Source organism: Acanthaster planci, linkage group LG19 (assembly GCF_054643075.1).
Source record: "Acanthaster planci isolate LZ-2023a linkage group LG19, COTS_SCS, whole genome shotgun sequence".
Taxonomy (NCBI): domain Eukaryota; kingdom Metazoa; phylum Echinodermata; class Asteroidea; order Valvatida; family Acanthasteridae; genus Acanthaster; species Acanthaster planci.
The window spans coordinates 6,475,692-6,492,597 of NC_141795.1; the positions used below are offsets into that span (position 1 = coordinate 6,475,692).

Below are 16,906 nucleotides of genomic sequence, written 5' to 3' on the forward strand. Positions count from 1 at the left end.
TTGTCACTAGATTCAAGAGAAAAAAATGCATGAAAACAATAAACTTGAACTTGTGAATCCTTTCCAAAAAATAATAAAAACCACCACAATGCAACAACTGTTCACAATACAATGCTAAAGTATTCGGGTTCCCACGGTCCACCAATTCTATCGATGTTTTATACCCTCAAGCTCACGGTGTATTCCCGCGGAAACCCCCGTGGTACCTCGGGTGTGCACCCGCCATTAGACTGTACAATGTACTTGGTGTGGGAAAAAACAAAAACTTCCTGTACAGTGTAACTTTCAGGTATGACACAGGTGTTTGCTTCCACAAAACGAGTAAATAAGGAAATCATATTGTTGGTCCAATACACATAGTCCTTAGAAGCATATGCTACAATCATGCGTTACCGTGCATGAGTTATACTAGGGGTTAGAGCACCGAACATCGGGCTGATGTCTGTTCGTCGTATAAACATGCACATGTGACACCCACCAATATCGAAGGGGCATCTAATTTCAGATATAGGTTATTTTTTTAGACTGCAGGACTTCATTCACCACAGAGTATCCCAAAATTACTCTTGCATTGTGCAAGGTAATAAGTCAGGGTAGCAACAAATACAGAGTTGGGCTGGCTTTTTCACTTGCATGGAACTAGTTTTACCCGAAAGTGGCATTTAGAAACAGTTGTAAAAAAGCATGTATTCAGGTGTGAGGTCCTAAAAGTGTTCGTGAGTTCACTGACAAACTCCAGAAAAAAAATAATTCTATTTCGACGTGCTATACAACCGTCGATATTTCTCTTCGATAAATGTTAGGTCTAGGCCAAACCATTGTTCAACAAGCCATGAAAAATTTTAACAAAAAACAAGCCGAATTTACCTGCAGGAGCTATCAGAAGAAGCAGAATCAAGGAAACGACAACCAGAGTCTTGACATGCATCTCGGGGACAGTTTTTATTCCGTTCCTCTCTAGGAAATGAAATGCCAGAAACTGGCTGCAAGCCAGTTGGCACAAAGAGCGGAGCGAGACAGGTTGCACCCGTTTGGACCCGCCAAATCTGGGCCCAGGCCTCCTCTGTGAGCTTCTTTTTCACCGAACTCGAAATACTATCCGTTCCAAGACCATTCAGCGGTATGTACGAGTAAAGCGATACTTCTCCGGGGGTCGAATGGGGTTTTCCCAGTCGGGTCCTCGAAACGGTGTGAGGTAACTTGCCGGCTCTCTGATTGGCTCGAACGGGCTCAGATCTCAGTTGGGCGGCTACACCCAACTTGGCTTGTTACCACTTCATATTAGGCAAGCATACATTAAAGAGACAGCCTCCCCTCCAGTCTGTGCTACAGACAAGTCACCTTATATTCGTTCTGAAATTGGATGATTAAGAAAGGTTAAGGATAAGTATAACGTTGTGCATATCAAAACAAAATGTTCATTGACGAGATAACACAATCTGCTCGACTCCAGCCATTTACTTCCTCCACGCTCCACGGAGAAGACCACCATGCTATCAACAGTTAAGGGGAATGGCTTGTTGAGGGGAGGGAGGTCAGAAAATATCTCCCAATCAACCCTTCCCTCTGCACAGCCCCGCTTGTCGCTATTTTTACAAAACACATTTTTCAGCGAGTGTCAATATTTCAAGTGCATGACGTGACCACTTGAAAGCCTGGGGGTTGAATCCGGGTCAGAGGTCAAAGCTTCGGCGGGGAGGCATACTTCTCAAGACTGGAAAGGTATGTAAATATCCCAGCCAACAACAGATAAAAAATACATGAAAGTTATGAGGGACTTTCGCTTTCACTTTAAAACTTGGCTGATACCTAACTTCAAGCTCTTTGGTCAGAAACTCTCATCTCAACACTGCACAGGAATTCTTTCTTGAAAAGTTTCGAATTGGTGCATAAATTTGAGGGTCCCGTTAAATGTAAACAACGGTGTTTATTTAACACGAACATGCACATGAAGGTTTATTTTGCAGAAGGGTGTCTGGGACTCGGTGAAGTGGTGTCAACCAACAGTATATTTACTGTCTGGTCATACGGCGCGTCGAAACTCAAGCTGAGACACTTGAGCGGCGCTCTAGTCATCCCAGTGAAAAAAGGCACTAATTTCCCCTGTTTATTTAATTAGGCCTAAAATTTTGGAGACGATGCATGCGTGCAGTGTATGCCTTTTGACCCTAGACCTTTTATTTCAAGTTAAAGAAGCTGTTTCTTACGAGTAACCTTCGTTTACAGTTTCACACACTGTCAAAGCATTATCCAATAGGTGACATCTTCAGCGAGGATGGGCAGGCAGTATCAGACCTCCATGCTTCAAAGAAAACTGACATTGAAATAGCGAAGTTAAACTAAACCAGTGCTGCTGATGTAAGACTGTATGCAGTACACCTCAGAAAAACACTAGACGACGCAAGTCCACCATTTTGTGGTTGAAATGAATAAACTCGACATTTTCTCCATTGTTATAGTGTAGTTATTATCAATACACAATACATGAAACTTACTACGCAGATCCCAAATCCAAACAATCCTTATCGACAATAAACTACAATCCTCTCTTATGGTTACAGGAGACATTGTCGTCCATTTGTGTTTGCCCCAAACTATGAACAACGTGTTTATTTTCCCTCTCAGGCTATGAGACGTCCTGTTATTTGTAATTCAAAATGAATGCAGTTATAATTCAGTATATTCGAAGTTATTTGAAATTTTCAATACCTGCGGGAGCTATTAGGAGCAGAAGAATCAATGTAAAGACGATCAGTTGACTGAAACACATCTTTAAGTCCAGCGACGAAAAAGCTCCAATGAAGTATTTTGATCGCGGTTGAAAGAACCATTGAAGTGCTGCTACCAGCGCTAAGCACGGAGCAAATTCGACAGTGAAACACGTCCCTTCGGACAGGACGGGAATTTCCCTATCGATTTGGGCGAAGCTGCTATGAGGCTGTTCCTTCCGGCTGTAGGCCTATAACTGATTCAAGGTCTTCGTTGTTTAAGGTATAATTAATAACAAGGTGCAAACGCCGAATAAACGGTACCGGTAGCAAACCAACCGAGGGAATCACCGTTTATGTGTTTAATGACCGAACACCAGAAACAGGGACGTGGCGAAGGCATTTTCTTTGGGGTGTGTGCAAAAGTCATTTTGCCGACCTGTAACTTGCTCGCAAACCTCGTGTCGTATAAAGTTCACTTTATGCGGAGTGGACATATTGAAGTTTGGAAAATAAATATCCGTGGAACGTTACATTTCATGCTTCAGGGGAAATGCCGACGGCCAACGTAAATTTATGTACCAAATTTGGATTCATTTGCCGACCGAAGCTCTATTTGCCGACCGGAATTATTTATTGGGGGGTGCCGTACCCCCCACATCCCTGGTCGCTATACGCCCCTGACCAGAAGGTCATGGTGTTTTCTTCCATGGTAGAGCTTACACAACGGGACACAAGGCTAGAACCGCGGGGACACGAGACACTCAAAATTGTAGTTTAAGGGTGCAGTCCACCAATCCTTTTGAAGGTGAAGTGAGAATTTACGGCGTGAAAAGTGCCCCTATGGTTTCTTTTGGAAAAGGAGATTCCTTGACCCCCAAAATGGCGAGATTGTGTAAATCTTTGCCACTAGGATCAGCAAGCTTGCGTCTGAGAGCACAATGAATGAAGAAAATACGACTGCAAATGATCTAAGTGCTTAAGAAAGTAGAATCATTTTAAGTATAGCTGCGTGTGGACTGGGCTTCCCAGGGGGTGGTGGTTTTGTTTTGTGTAACCAAAAAAATTGGGGAAAATCTTGAAAGATAAAAGGGACAAGACAATAATTAAACTTTTGTTTCAGAACCTCAGGGATGCGCATGCTACTGAGCCCTGAAAAATGTTGATTTTTACATTTTTTTTATCATGGCTTGAATTAGTGCACTTTATAGGCAACCCGAAGGATCTCCAGGCAGTACTTGGTGTGCGCGTCACCCGAAACATCTCTTCCGCAAAACCGACCGAGAAACACAACCAATAATGTGGGGGGGAGGGGAGGTCAGTCCTGAACAATTGGAATCCAGAGGCCGGGGTCGAGTGTCAGTTCTCCCCATGAAAAGCGACACAGCAAATCATTTCCAGCGACGGTTGCCTTCCATGATAACAGATTTAGCACACCAATTCACTTTAAGGACCACGGGGCTGAAAGTCTCGTCGATGAAAGTGCTGCCTCGTATCGTAGTCGTCATGGATTTCGTGGGTCATGGGCATTTTTGGTTGTTCATTTCGAAACCAGATAAGGTACCCAAGATCTAGTAGAGTGCTGTCAAAGATCTGTCCAGCTGAACTTGCCTTTATAAACTTTAATCGCCAGGGCCGTTTTCCAATACTCAACTTCGGCTCAGGCTTAAACTGTTTTTTTACTAGCTGACTTTGAAGCTGTAAGCGCAGTAATCAGTCTAATAGTGCCACAGAACATCAAATAAGATGCAAGAGAGCTAAAACTCACAGTAATCATAGAGGAAGGACTCCAACTTCATTTAAACGCTTCAGGTCCACAATCGGGGATCGGTTTCGGGGACGAAGCTTGAGACGGAGTTGAGTATTGGAAAAGGCCCAGATACAGATTATATTGTCATGAGCTTGAGTATGGATATAGTCTTAACTCCTGTCTCCCAAGGCATTTCTACAATGTTGAAGTGCCAACGGTTTACATGTGATATATGGCTGCAAATGGAACGGTTTATCACATTTCATAGTACGTGTGTGGCTATGACGTTACATTGTGTGTATAGGCCTAATACTACTGTCTCTATGTATTCCACCCAAATGAGTTCATCGATTCACTAGCCCTGACGGAAACCTGACATACACAAGCAACTAAAAGAAACCACTAGTCCGAAAAGTTCGTTGTTTGAGTTGGCTGACAACTTTGTTCCCGAAGACAGAGAAAACTGAACTATGTCTGGTAAACTTACGTGAGCGTGACTCTTCCTACGCCACCGGTAGTCGTTGGGGTTGAGTAGGTGACCACCCGACGACCGTCCGCTTCGCTGGTGGTGTAGGTGAAGGGGCCCGGACAGAAGGAAAACGATGGTGGAGGGGCTGGCGGATGACACGAGAAGATATTTCAAATCTGGTACCTACACAATTCCCTCGTACCCATGTATGAAGATTCATGCATGCTTAAACACGGCTTGAAGACCTACACATCCACTAAGCTCGCTCCTATATGGTTCGACAAAGTCGGCAATCATGACTTATTCCGTAGCCGACGTGGGAATAAACGCTCGTCATAACAACTGGATCAAACATGCTGTCGGACAGAGCAATGTCCCCCAAACTCAGTGCTAGTTTGCCTAACAAGAAATTATCCCCTTAACTCGGTAAAGAGCTGCCCAAACTGTCCATACCGTGAGGTTCCATGTAAAAACCCCGCCAAACCTCCTTCCGCTTCATGTGAAAAAGTTTAATTGATTGAAGAAAAATATGGCACCTCGATGTGTCCTTGGACGCCAAAACGGTAAAAAATGTTTTACCCTAGAACTCAAACAGGCTCCTCTTGGTTCCTCATAGTTCTGGCTAGAGATGTCTGTGGTTCACTTGATAACCGGATGCAGTACTGGACATATACCAGTATGGTCATCGGAAGACACGGTTCTTATCGGGGAACTTTGGGATTGGGATATCAACAATTCCGATGTCGATCAGGTCTTTATTTTCGCATCGGGAGCCTACCTCCTTTCCCCCCCCCAAGTCTATAAACATGTCGGAGTCCAATTCCCTAGCAAACACCACCCACCCAATACTAAAAGAACCTAACTTGAACAAGTCTACCGCAAAGCTATGTTGTGGAAGTATCATTGTATTAACGATTGAAAGCCTGAAAAAGTCGAAACTTCTTCCCACTTTCCAAGTTCGGTCTAAGCGGACCGCTTTTCGGCCAAATGATGGAAAATGAAATCACTCCAACTTACGAGGAGGGGGCGGGGATCTCCGCCGTCTGCGCCTTCGCCTCCAGCTCTCTAGAAATTCAATGAACAGTCCAAGTTATTTCAATATAAAAGACGCACCGACAAATTGCTGTAGTTAAGACAAGGTTACATGGCGTGCAATTTTTTACTGTGTGTGATGCACGCTCAGTGTGTCAATTTCGGTACTGCATCGAGTTTACTGTTTATAAGGTTAGGGCATTTGGTTTTTCGCCTCAAGGCAAGCGGTGCGAAGAATGATTTAAGTTTATCAATATTCTGTTTGAGACTGTTTGAGACGCTGGAAATTCAAGTTGTCTTGTAGCAGGCACAGAAACATTTAACGGAACAGCGTCAGGCCATTGTTTGATCGCCCCAGTATTGCAGAATTTCGTTGAGTCAGGTTGAATTGACGTAGTGTTCTCTTCTTGCCTTCCATATCTGTGGACTGGGTTCGAATCCCGACTCGTGGTCCACATGTTGATTGAGTTTTCAGTCCCTGCCTGATTCTGTGGGTTTTACCCCGAATATTCGCTTGCGCTTTTGAGGAATCTTTGGGTTTTTTTACCAGAAATAAATAATAATATAATTCAGTTTCTCTTCAAACAGTTATTATTTAAATCAAATGTAACTCACCTGCTGGAGCGAACAGAATGAGCAGGGTTAAGGAAACAACGACCACGGTACTGAATCTCATCTTTCCGCCTGTGCTTCACAGGATCCAAAATTCTAGAAGAAACAAAACAACCCGATGACAGAGCGTTTCATATGGCCCCACTTCAGAGCACTCGGCAAGTCCCCAGCATAGCAAGCCTAGTGACTTCCAACCGCTGCAGGTCACAACTGAACGTTTTCGTTCCCTTGTCATTATTTTATAACCCCTGTTATTGAGATCAAACTTGGAATGTCCCATGGCAAGTTGCAAGGAGCCTGGAGAAAATATAGCGATCACTTTCAGGAAGTTGACAGGGGCGCAGTAGTAGAGAACTGACAGTTCTGGACCACACGCCCTTTTCACCGTTTTCAACAAAAACCCCTGGGTACCTATACGGCCCAAAAATCTCAGGGAATTCCCTAAAAATCTTAAATTCAAGATTTCAGCAAAAACCCCTGGGTACCTCATCGACCCCCCTAAAATCTGGCTCTAAATATTATACATTTTGAGCCAAAATCTCTTTTACCCATCACACGCACCGCTTGCTACGCTCGCTCACCTTTTGACCCCGGCGCCGCTCGTTCTCACTGCGTTCGTAGCTCGCTCGTTCCACTCGCTCGCTTTGCTCGCTGACTAAACAACTCGTGACTAGCGCCGGGGATTTCCACTCAACTTTTGACCCCGGCTGGCTAAACAACTCGTGACTGGCAATCGGCACTCATTCACAAACAAAAAGGGATTTCCCCTTGCGAACAAGTCTCGACTTGCCCGACCTGAACTCGTGACCTCTACTTAAAGCATGGCTCTGTTCAAAGCAAAACACGCTATATTTACAACCGCCTTAAATAAATGGTCTATATATAAAAATACAAAAAACATGTCAAGTCAAGGCGTCAGAAAAAATGATGAAAATTTTAGAGATCTACATATAAATAGAGACATGAGCAACCCACAACACCGGCCTCTACTAACGAACTTTAATCGATTTAAGAAAGCGTTTTTAGAAGATTTTGTCAAGCGGTATAACATCTCATTACCGGCAATCACCCGTAAATCTCACACTAAACCCGAGCTCATTGAAGCTATACGCGCAGATCAAAAACAATTTAGATATCTCCCGCGTCAGTCATATCGGCAGCTGTTGAAAACGGTACAAAAATATAATATTCCTTATGCAAACAAAGACAGATACGTCAAACAGGACTTTATTGATGCGATTAAAGCTTATACACAACCTAAAGAACTGGAGGAAGTAGACATTAAACGTATAAGGCGTTTTAAAGATAATTTTCGTAATTGGGAGTTGATTCCTCGCTTCTATGAAGACGATTTAATACATTTTTTTGATTTTTACAAGCAGTTGATAGAGAAAACAGCGTTAGCTGAACTCAAAGAAATCGGGAGTTACAAATTACAAACACATCTTAAAGTGCAGTTTAGATTGGAAAAAATTGACGGAACGATTGACTATGGCACCTTTCCCTTTCAGAGTGATCAAGACGTAGTAACGAGTAAACCAAGCGTTAAAAATGCACTTGCTAAGCAACGCGAAGAACAAATCGAACAGGTGGAGGCTCATACACAAAAAGGCTCGGGTTGGATCTTTGACAAGGTTGTCGCTTTTTACATCAACGTGGTTAAATATAATCCAGTCGGTTCTTCTTACATTCCGTTGCCTAAGGAACTGTTAGACAAAAAAGCAATCATAAACGTCCAAAATAAAGATCAAGAATGCATCCGATGGGCGTTGAGAGCAGCTTTAAAGTTGTATTCAGACGGAGTCAAAAGTCAGCTAGAAACAAATTCAAAATATAAAATACATGACGAGCGGCCTTCGACTTACCGGTCAGAAGCAGACAGTCTAAATTTTACAAACATAAGCTTTCCAACACCGATTTCACAAATCCCTCGTATCGAATCGCAAAATAACTTGGCGATCAATGTGTTTGGTTATACCAAAAAAGACGGTATTTACATTCTCCACAAAAGCAAGCGTCAAGAAGAAGGAGCGAGTGAAGCGAGCGGACTACGAGCGCAGCGAGAACCAATCAATTTACTTTACTTTAACAAAGGTGACGAAAACCACTATTGTTGGATTAAAAACTTTTCTCGGTTGACGGGTGACATCAATAAACATGACGGCCAAAAATACTGGTGTTTCAAGTGCATGACACATTTCCTAACTGAAGAAAAGTTAGCCAGCCACAAAGAAGATTGCCAAGGCTTAAACGTTCCTACGTGTAAAGTCGAAATGCCAGTCAAAGGCGAGAATATACTCAAGTTCAAAAATTACAAAAATAAGCAAGACGCGCCTTTTGTCATTTACGCCGATTTTGAGTCTGTTTTAGAAAAATTACCGCTGACTGACACAAATACGGTTAAAACACAGATTCACAAGCCTTGCGGATACTCGTACGCTGTCGTTAGATGCGATGGAGTTTGCACTAGCCGAAAAACATATAGAAGTCAAGACGCAGCCGTTAATTTTGTAGAATCACTTTCTCGGGAAGAAGAAAAAATAAACGAAACGTTTAAAAACAAAGAGCCATTGATTTGGAACGATCAATTACAAAAAATCTACGAAAATTGTCATAGATGTTGGATATGCGAAAAGTTGATAGATCGAGCAAAAGCGGATGAATCTCACTGTCAATGTGATATTCCAAAACCACCTGAGACAAAAGCTGACAAAATTGCTTTCTGTCATAAAAATGAAGCTGGGTTCAAAGAGTGGAAATGTTTAGATTGCGAAAAGCCCATCAACAATTTTAGAAAAGTTCGCGATCATTGTCACGTGACGGGGAAGTACCGAGGCCCAGCGCATGCTAGTTGTAATCTCAAGTTGAGAATAGTGCCCGACCAAACACCTATTCCGGTTATCTTACACAACTTGGAGAAATATGATGCGCACTTGATTATGCAGGGTGCTCACGAATTTTATGGGAAATCAATTAAGTTGATCGCTAAAAATACTGAGAACTACATTTCGTTTTCTTTTGGTCAACTCAGATTTTTAGACTCATTTCATTTCATGGCGGCTTCGCTAGATCGGTTGGTTAAAAATTGTTCACCAGATGATTTTAAATTACTTTGTGAAAGGTTTCCAAATAACCCAAATTTACTCTTGGAAAAGGGAATTTACCCCTATGAGTATATAGACTCCTTTGATCGGTTCCAAGAGAGACAACTACCGCCTATAGACGCTTTCTATAGTTCTCTGAAGCAGGGAGGGATAACCGAGCAAGAATATACTCGTGCAGAGACAGTATGGGAAGCCTTTGGCTGTCAAAACCTAGGTGACTACCACGACTTATACGTGGAAACGGACGTGCTACTGTTAGCGGGTGTATTTGAGAACTTCCGGAAGGTATGCAAGAAGAACTATGGCCTTGACCCAGCCAACTACTATACTGCGCCAGGCCTGTCGTGGGACGCTCTGCTAAAACACTCTGAAATCCAATTGGAATTACTGACAGACATCGACAAGCACTTGTTCTTTGAAAGGGCAAAAAGAGGTGGTATCTCGAGTGTGGGTGCAAAGCGATACGCGAAAGCTAATAGCCCAGAACTACCTGATTACGACCCAAATAAGCCAGAGTCACAGATCATGTACCTAGACGCAAATAATTTATACGGCTGGGCGATGAGCAAATATTTACCCGTAGGGGAATTTACCTGGGAAACAGACTTAGAAAAATTTAATTACTATTACATCCAAGAGTTACGGCTAACTGGCGACTACGGTTACATGTTTGAGATCTCTTTAGATTACCCGGAACGTCACCATGACAAACATAATGACTTTCCACTTGCACCCGAAAACATGTCGGTGCCGAACGAATGGTTTTCGAGTTACCAACAGGATTTAATTGGTAATGGCGAGCAAGTGACCTCGGTAGACAAACTCGTGGCTACTCTCAACACCAAACGAAAATACGTGGTTCACTATCGTACATTACAAAAATATCTCAAACTAGGGTTGTGGATCAAAGAAGTTCACCGGGTACTGCGTTTCCGCCAAAAGCCGTGGATGAAAAGCTACATCGATAAAAACACAAAATTGCGCAAGAAAGCAAAAAATGATTTTGAGAAAGACTTTTTCAAATTGATGAACAATTCGGTATTTGGCAAGACGATGGAAAATGTTAGATATCGAATTGACGGCCACCTCCTAAGGGACGAACAAGACGCCACAAAATATAAAAAATTAACGTATAAACCGAATTATAAATCGACGGTGCCATTTGAGGACTGTGAGCTTTCGTTTGTGGAGATGTACCGAACCAAAACAAAATTAAATAAGCCAATCTATTGCGGTGTAAGTATTCTCGATATCTCAAAAACGTTAATGTACGATTTCTACTACAACGAACTAAAAACAACTTTTGGTGAAAAAGTACGCTTACTTTACACGGACACTGATTCTTTATTAGTTCAAATCGAGCAAAGCTCTGACGATTTAACTGGTTACCTAAACGAAAAGCGCCATTTGTTTGACTTTAGTAATTATCCACCGGGTCATCCGCTTTACAGCGTCAAAAATAAAAAAGTCATAGGTAAAATGAAAGACGAGTTTGGCGGTAAAACAATTTTAGAAGCCGTTTGTATTAGGCCAAAAATGTATTCAATCTTAACTACCGATCAAAAGCGAGCGCCAGCGAGCAACGAGCGAGTGGAACGAGCGAGCTACGAACACAGTGAGAACGACCGAAGCGAGTACTTTTCTTTAAAGAAGGCGAAAGGGGTCTCCAAGGTAGTAACCGAGAAACGATTGACCCACGAGATGTATAAAAGATGCCTATTTGAAAGGGTTTCTCATTTCAATAAACAACAACTATTTAGATCGGATAAACATCGGGTGTTCACCATTTCACAAAATAAACTTAGTTTGTCGCCGTTGGACACAAAGCGTTACATATTGCCGAACGGAATCGATACGTTGGCTTACGGGCATAAGCGAGCGCAGCGAGCTAATCAACAGCGAAGCGAGCTACTCCGGTAATTCGGTATCCTCGGGTACGACCTGAAGTTCCTCTTTGACGAAACTCCTATTCGGGCCGTTTAATAGGTAGTACAATGTTGGGCCCGTTTTGACGCGTTTTCCTTTCACTCGTTTAAATTGACTGGTGCGCTTTTCAATTTGGTAGACGTCCACGGACCATATCGGATCCGTCGCCCTTCTGACGGTGCCTCCCTCCTGCTCGCCCGGGTAATAGAGGTACCTGACGACTGCGTCTGGAGGAATACTCGCTTTGCTCGTAGCTCGCTGGCGCTCGCTTACAGGTGTACTTGGTTCTTGGTTCACTCGCTTTGATTTTATAGCTTCTGCAGGAACGGCATCTATTAACCGCGTTTTTTCCTCGTTTAACGATTTCACGACCTGAGGCAAACGTTCCACCCATTCCACGTTACGCACACCCACGTTTAACATTTCTTGAGCGTATTGGTGGCCAAATAACCTTTCGGCTAAAGTACGGTTAAACCTTTCTACAATTCCTTGAGATCTGTGTACCCCAGGTTCACCCACTTGAATTTGTACTTTATTTTTTGTCATTAACTTTTTAAACTCGCCTTTGAATTCAGATCCCGAGTCTACCATTACGAATTTGGGCCATGTCAGAGGTGATCGCGAATAAATCTTCTTTATTGCTTCACTCACTTGTTCGGCGGTTTTACTGGTCAACGGTTCTGCTTCTTTATACCGCGAACCCACGTCTACCACGGTTAAAGCGTACTTAAACGTTTTCCTTTTAACTCGGTCCCAGGGTAAATACAAAACGTCCATTTGATGCGCGTAATTAGGTTCGACCGATTCTGATTGCAACATTGTAGGTCTGGGTACGTAATGTGGTGCGGGTAAGTATATTTGCCAAACGGCCTGCTTTTTTAGCCACTTCCTAATAACTGATTTGTCCGCACCGGTCTTTTCGTGTAGACGATCGACAGCACTTTCTCCTCGCCAGTAGCCTTGCGGGCTGTAAAACAATTTTGAAAATTCTCTCTCCATTTTAAAATAAGTTACACAAAGCGAGTTACGAGCGTAGCGAGTACCGGTAAGCCAACAACCCGACTATCGCAGTTCCACCTATAATCCAAACAAACTCGCGAATTTTTTGATCTTCGGAAGGCTCGTAAAAATCGGACAACTTAGGCTCTGGCGGTAACGGGATAATACTCTTACCGGTCAATTCTGAATACTCCCGCAACGCTTCGTCTACGTTTACAAATGTTTGCTGACTCTTGCCTTCTTGTAGCATTCGTTCGTTCAAAAAGTCTAGCATGTGTACGCGTTTTTGTTCCCACTCTTGTTTTGCTTGCTCCAGTTGCTCCATTGCAAGGTCGTGACGCTTTCGTTCTTCGTCGACTTTACTTTTTGATAAACTGCTAAATAAAAAATTTGAGCCCGTGAAGGCCAAGGCGTTTACTATCGCTCCTCCAACCATCATTAAAGCACTAGCCATTTTTAAAATAAGGTTAAATTAAATATGGAGTACGAGCGAAGCGAAGCGAAGCGAGCAACGAAGCGACCAGAGGGAGCAACGAGCGAAGCGAGTGTTACCGAAGCGAGTGTTACCGAAATTAAAGATAAATTAATCGAGATTCAAACCGAACAGGTAGAAACTCAGCTAAAGATCGACGAAATCGCCCATATGTTAGAAGGTGAAAAATATGAAGATCTGTTTTTTGCAGCGGGTTTAACGTTAGTCGTGTTTTCTTTTCTTTTTAAAATTATAAAATAAGAATTGTATTATATAAAAGTAAGATGTATACCAAAAAGCTTAACCCGAGTCGCAGACTTAAAGTTCCTCGCGCGATCAAAGGTGAGCGGCGTGAAGTCACCATTACGCACAACCCGAGTACCGTAGACGCGGGTCACACGTTAAACGTAAAATTCCCCTCTTTAGGTATGGACGAAGTCATGGTACCCGGTACTGCAAAGTTGGCTTTTAAACTCGATCTCGACGGTGCCTCGGACGACAACAGGACGGTCTATAACAACGTGGCGAGAAACCTGGTGTCGGAAATAAATGTGAGTCTCCAGGGAAACAAAATCGTAAGTTACTATGACGCGGACGTATTTCACAATTTCAAGGACAATTGGTTACCCCCGTCGCAGACCAAAAATATGGCGTATTTTGGTTTGGAAAGAGAAAACGTAGCTAAGATACGTCTAGGGGCTGACGATGCTAATGCCGCCGCAAACGATGGTAAGGACAAAGCAATTGCTGACGCTTTTAAAAACAGGTACGCGATTCCACTAGACACGCCTATCTTAACGGATCATACCCCATTTTATCCTTCGTGGTTTAAAGAGCCTCTGACGTACCAACTAACTTTTAACCGACACGACAAAGTGGTTAATTCGTCAGATACCGCGGCTGAATATCAAATTTCAGATCTGACCCTGGAATACGAGGTAGTCACCAACCGAGACTTGGCCCAAACCTTGAGAAATAAGAAGACGATGTATTATCTATTCGACCGTATTCACTCGTGGAAGAAGCAAGCGGTAAACAAGTCAGACACGCTGTGGAACATCAGCATCGACCAGAGTATTAGAAGCCTAAAAGGGGTGTTGATTTTATTCAGAGACCCGACGATCAAAAATCCGCAAAAATTTTATAATCCGCACATCACTAAAACGGTCGTCACAGTCGAAGGAAAACCAAATCAATTGTACTCCCAGGGTCTGTTTGAATATCAACACTGGAACGAAGTTACAAAATATTTCGGAGACTCGGATAAAGAATTGGCTAGAGGAGTCGTCTCGGACTTATCCTTGTTGGGAGTAGACCTAGCAGACTACCTAAAAGATAAATACGGGCTTTGGCTCGACTTCCGAAGTTCTGACGACAATTCCGCCCATGGATCGGGCAGACCTCTCGGTGGAGGCGGGGACATATCTATACAGATGGAACGAACGGCCGAAACCGCAGGACCGCTGACTATGTACGTGTTCCTGGTGATGGATTCTCAACTAACGGTGGAGGACGGAAATTTTAAAAGTCTGGTTTATTAAAAATGAACGAGCGAGTGGAACGAGCGAACTACGAGCGAAGCGAGAACGAGCGAGCGAGTTATGAAAGAAGTGAGAACGACCGGAGGGAGTATGAGCGTAGCGAGAACCAGATGTTTAAGAATCCCCACTGCGCCTTGATCGTGGGCAAAACTGGCAGCGGGAAGACTAACTGGATCTTAAATCTTTTAGAGACAGAATACCGATTCACCTTTGAAGCTATCGTCATTATATGCCCAACGCTTTTTAAGAATAAAACTTATTTAGAACGACTGTGGGTGTACACCGATGAAAACGTTTACCTATGTGACCTGGATCGAGAAAGACTAGAATTAAATGAGGCAATAGAACTTTATCAGAGAGTATTCGATGGGATAAATACGTTGTTTATTATCGACGATTGTGCAGCTGATCAGTTTATTAAGTATCGTAAGAAGTCTAAGAGTGGTTCAGTTTGCGCGTTGTCGAAAATGGCTTTTAGCGGTAGACATTATCTTCACAGCTGCTGGTTACTCACACAAAAGTACAATTCAGTTTTAAAAGACTTCAGAGAAAATACTGCCTGGACCGCAATATTCCACTGTAAAGATCGTAATTCGTTTGATCAATGTTTGGATGAAAACGACGTTGTACCAGACGAAAAGAGAGAAGAGATCAAAAGGCATCTACGTAACGTTAGATTTAGTAAGTTGGTGTTGAATACCGAACCACCCGCAAGTTATAATATGTTTTAGCTAGTTACTCAGCTCAGTTGTAATACGTTTTAGCTAGTTATTTATTTGTTTTACTTTGTTGATAATTACTTACCCTTTGCTTGAGCATAGCTAATTCAGCTGTGCTATAATAAAATTTAATTTAGTTATAGTAAATAGATAACAATGCTACAATACGTCCAGCTAGTTATTCAGCTAGTTATTGCAGCTAACTTGACTTATTATACAGTTGAATACATACGACTAAAGCATACCTACAACAAATTTAAAGAGTACTTATTATTAAAATGGACGACATAAAAAGCATATTCACTGAATCAAAAAGCGAAGCAATCAGCTCAACCTCAAACGTAAAAGACCGCCTTTGCGCGATAGCTGCCTCGGGCGAAAGTAAGAAGTATCTCGGGAAAGAATACACGATAAAAGAAATCGAAGCTCTGCCACCAAAAGAACAAGAAAAACTGTTTAACCTCTACGAAGTTAAGTTTGGCAAAGAAATTGTCAAAACCCTCGGTCACTCGATTTTGAGTTTGTACTCTCGCTTACTAGGAATAGCTACTCCGATCGATCTACTCGGATTCAACGTCAACTTAAAATCAGAGGAAGCGCTGACTAAGGATCTCAACGACGACCCGATCATCAGTCAAACGATGGGTAGACTACTTACAGAGGTCTGTTATAAATATGGAGTTTATCTTTCTCCACTTACAACAATGCTGATTACAACAAAACACCTGGAGTTTAACAAAAGTTCTGTTATTATAAAAGAGGATGTCAACAAACGAAGTGAACCCAACAGAAGCGAGCAACAACGAAGCGAACTCGAGCAACCAAATTCAGAAAGCAGTTAAGTCAGTTACTAAGCGAGCAGAACGAGCTAAGAACCCAAAGCGCGTAGAACAAGGTAAAAAATTGGCCGAACATAACAAGAAGATGAAGCAACAACTCGTTAAGATGAAATTAGCGGGCGAACCGAGTGAAGAATCTAGCTTTACCCAAACGGCCTTTGAAAACAGAAGCTTGATACTCGGTGGATTGGGTATCGCTGGTGTTGTGGTTCTCTACTTAATTTGGAAAAATAAGTCGACCAGTTCACAACAAATTAGCGTTCAACCAAAGCAAAGCTCGAATATTCCCAAACAAGAACCGGATTTAGATATGGAATAAATACTCCCTTTGGTCGTAGCTCGCTTTGCTCGCTTTATTTAAAAGTTCCTTATTATTAAATATGAGTAACGCTAAATCAATCGACGTAAACGGAATCGCCAATACGGTTTACCACGGCGCAGTTGTTTCAGGAATCTCACTCGGATACGCCATGCTGTCGAGTAAGCTATTTAAAATTAAACCACCGGATTTCAATAAATTGTCCGCCGAAGACGCGTTGAAATTAACCGCTTTGTCCAGCGGCGCACTCTTTACCCAAGGTTGGTTGGTGGGGCAGGGTATCTTACCCTCAACGTTTCCTATGGGCGGACCGAGTTAAGTTTTCTTATTTTAAATGGAAGAAGGGGGATTTGAAACGGGCGACATGGGTCAAGAACGTGAACAAGAAGAATTTAAGCAAGACTACCAAGATGAAC

General features: G+C 42.6%; 1 protein-coding gene across 2 annotated transcripts in view; it reads right to left on the minus strand.

Annotated features, from left to right (window-relative positions):
- LOC110987332 (uncharacterized) overlaps positions 1-7,170 on the minus strand; it is a 45,431-nt gene extending 38,261 nt beyond the window's left edge. The window contains exons 1-4 of one of the 2 annotated variants that reach the window (XM_087129859.1): positions 7,153-7,170; positions 6,575-6,667; positions 5,945-5,992; positions 4,946-5,072 (exon numbers count right to left, since the gene is read on the minus strand). In XM_087129859.1, coding sequence (XP_086985985.1) covers positions 4,946-5,072; positions 5,945-5,992; positions 6,575-6,635 — 236 coding nt within the window. In that variant the 5' untranslated portion in view covers positions 6,636-6,667; positions 7,153-7,170. Of the gene's footprint in view, positions 1-867; positions 1,445-4,945; positions 5,073-5,944; positions 5,993-6,574; positions 6,668-7,152 lie in introns of those variants that run through there. The other variant, XM_022249989.2, reaches the window with a different exon arrangement.
- Between the last annotated feature and the right edge of the window lie 9,736 nt (positions 7,171-16,906).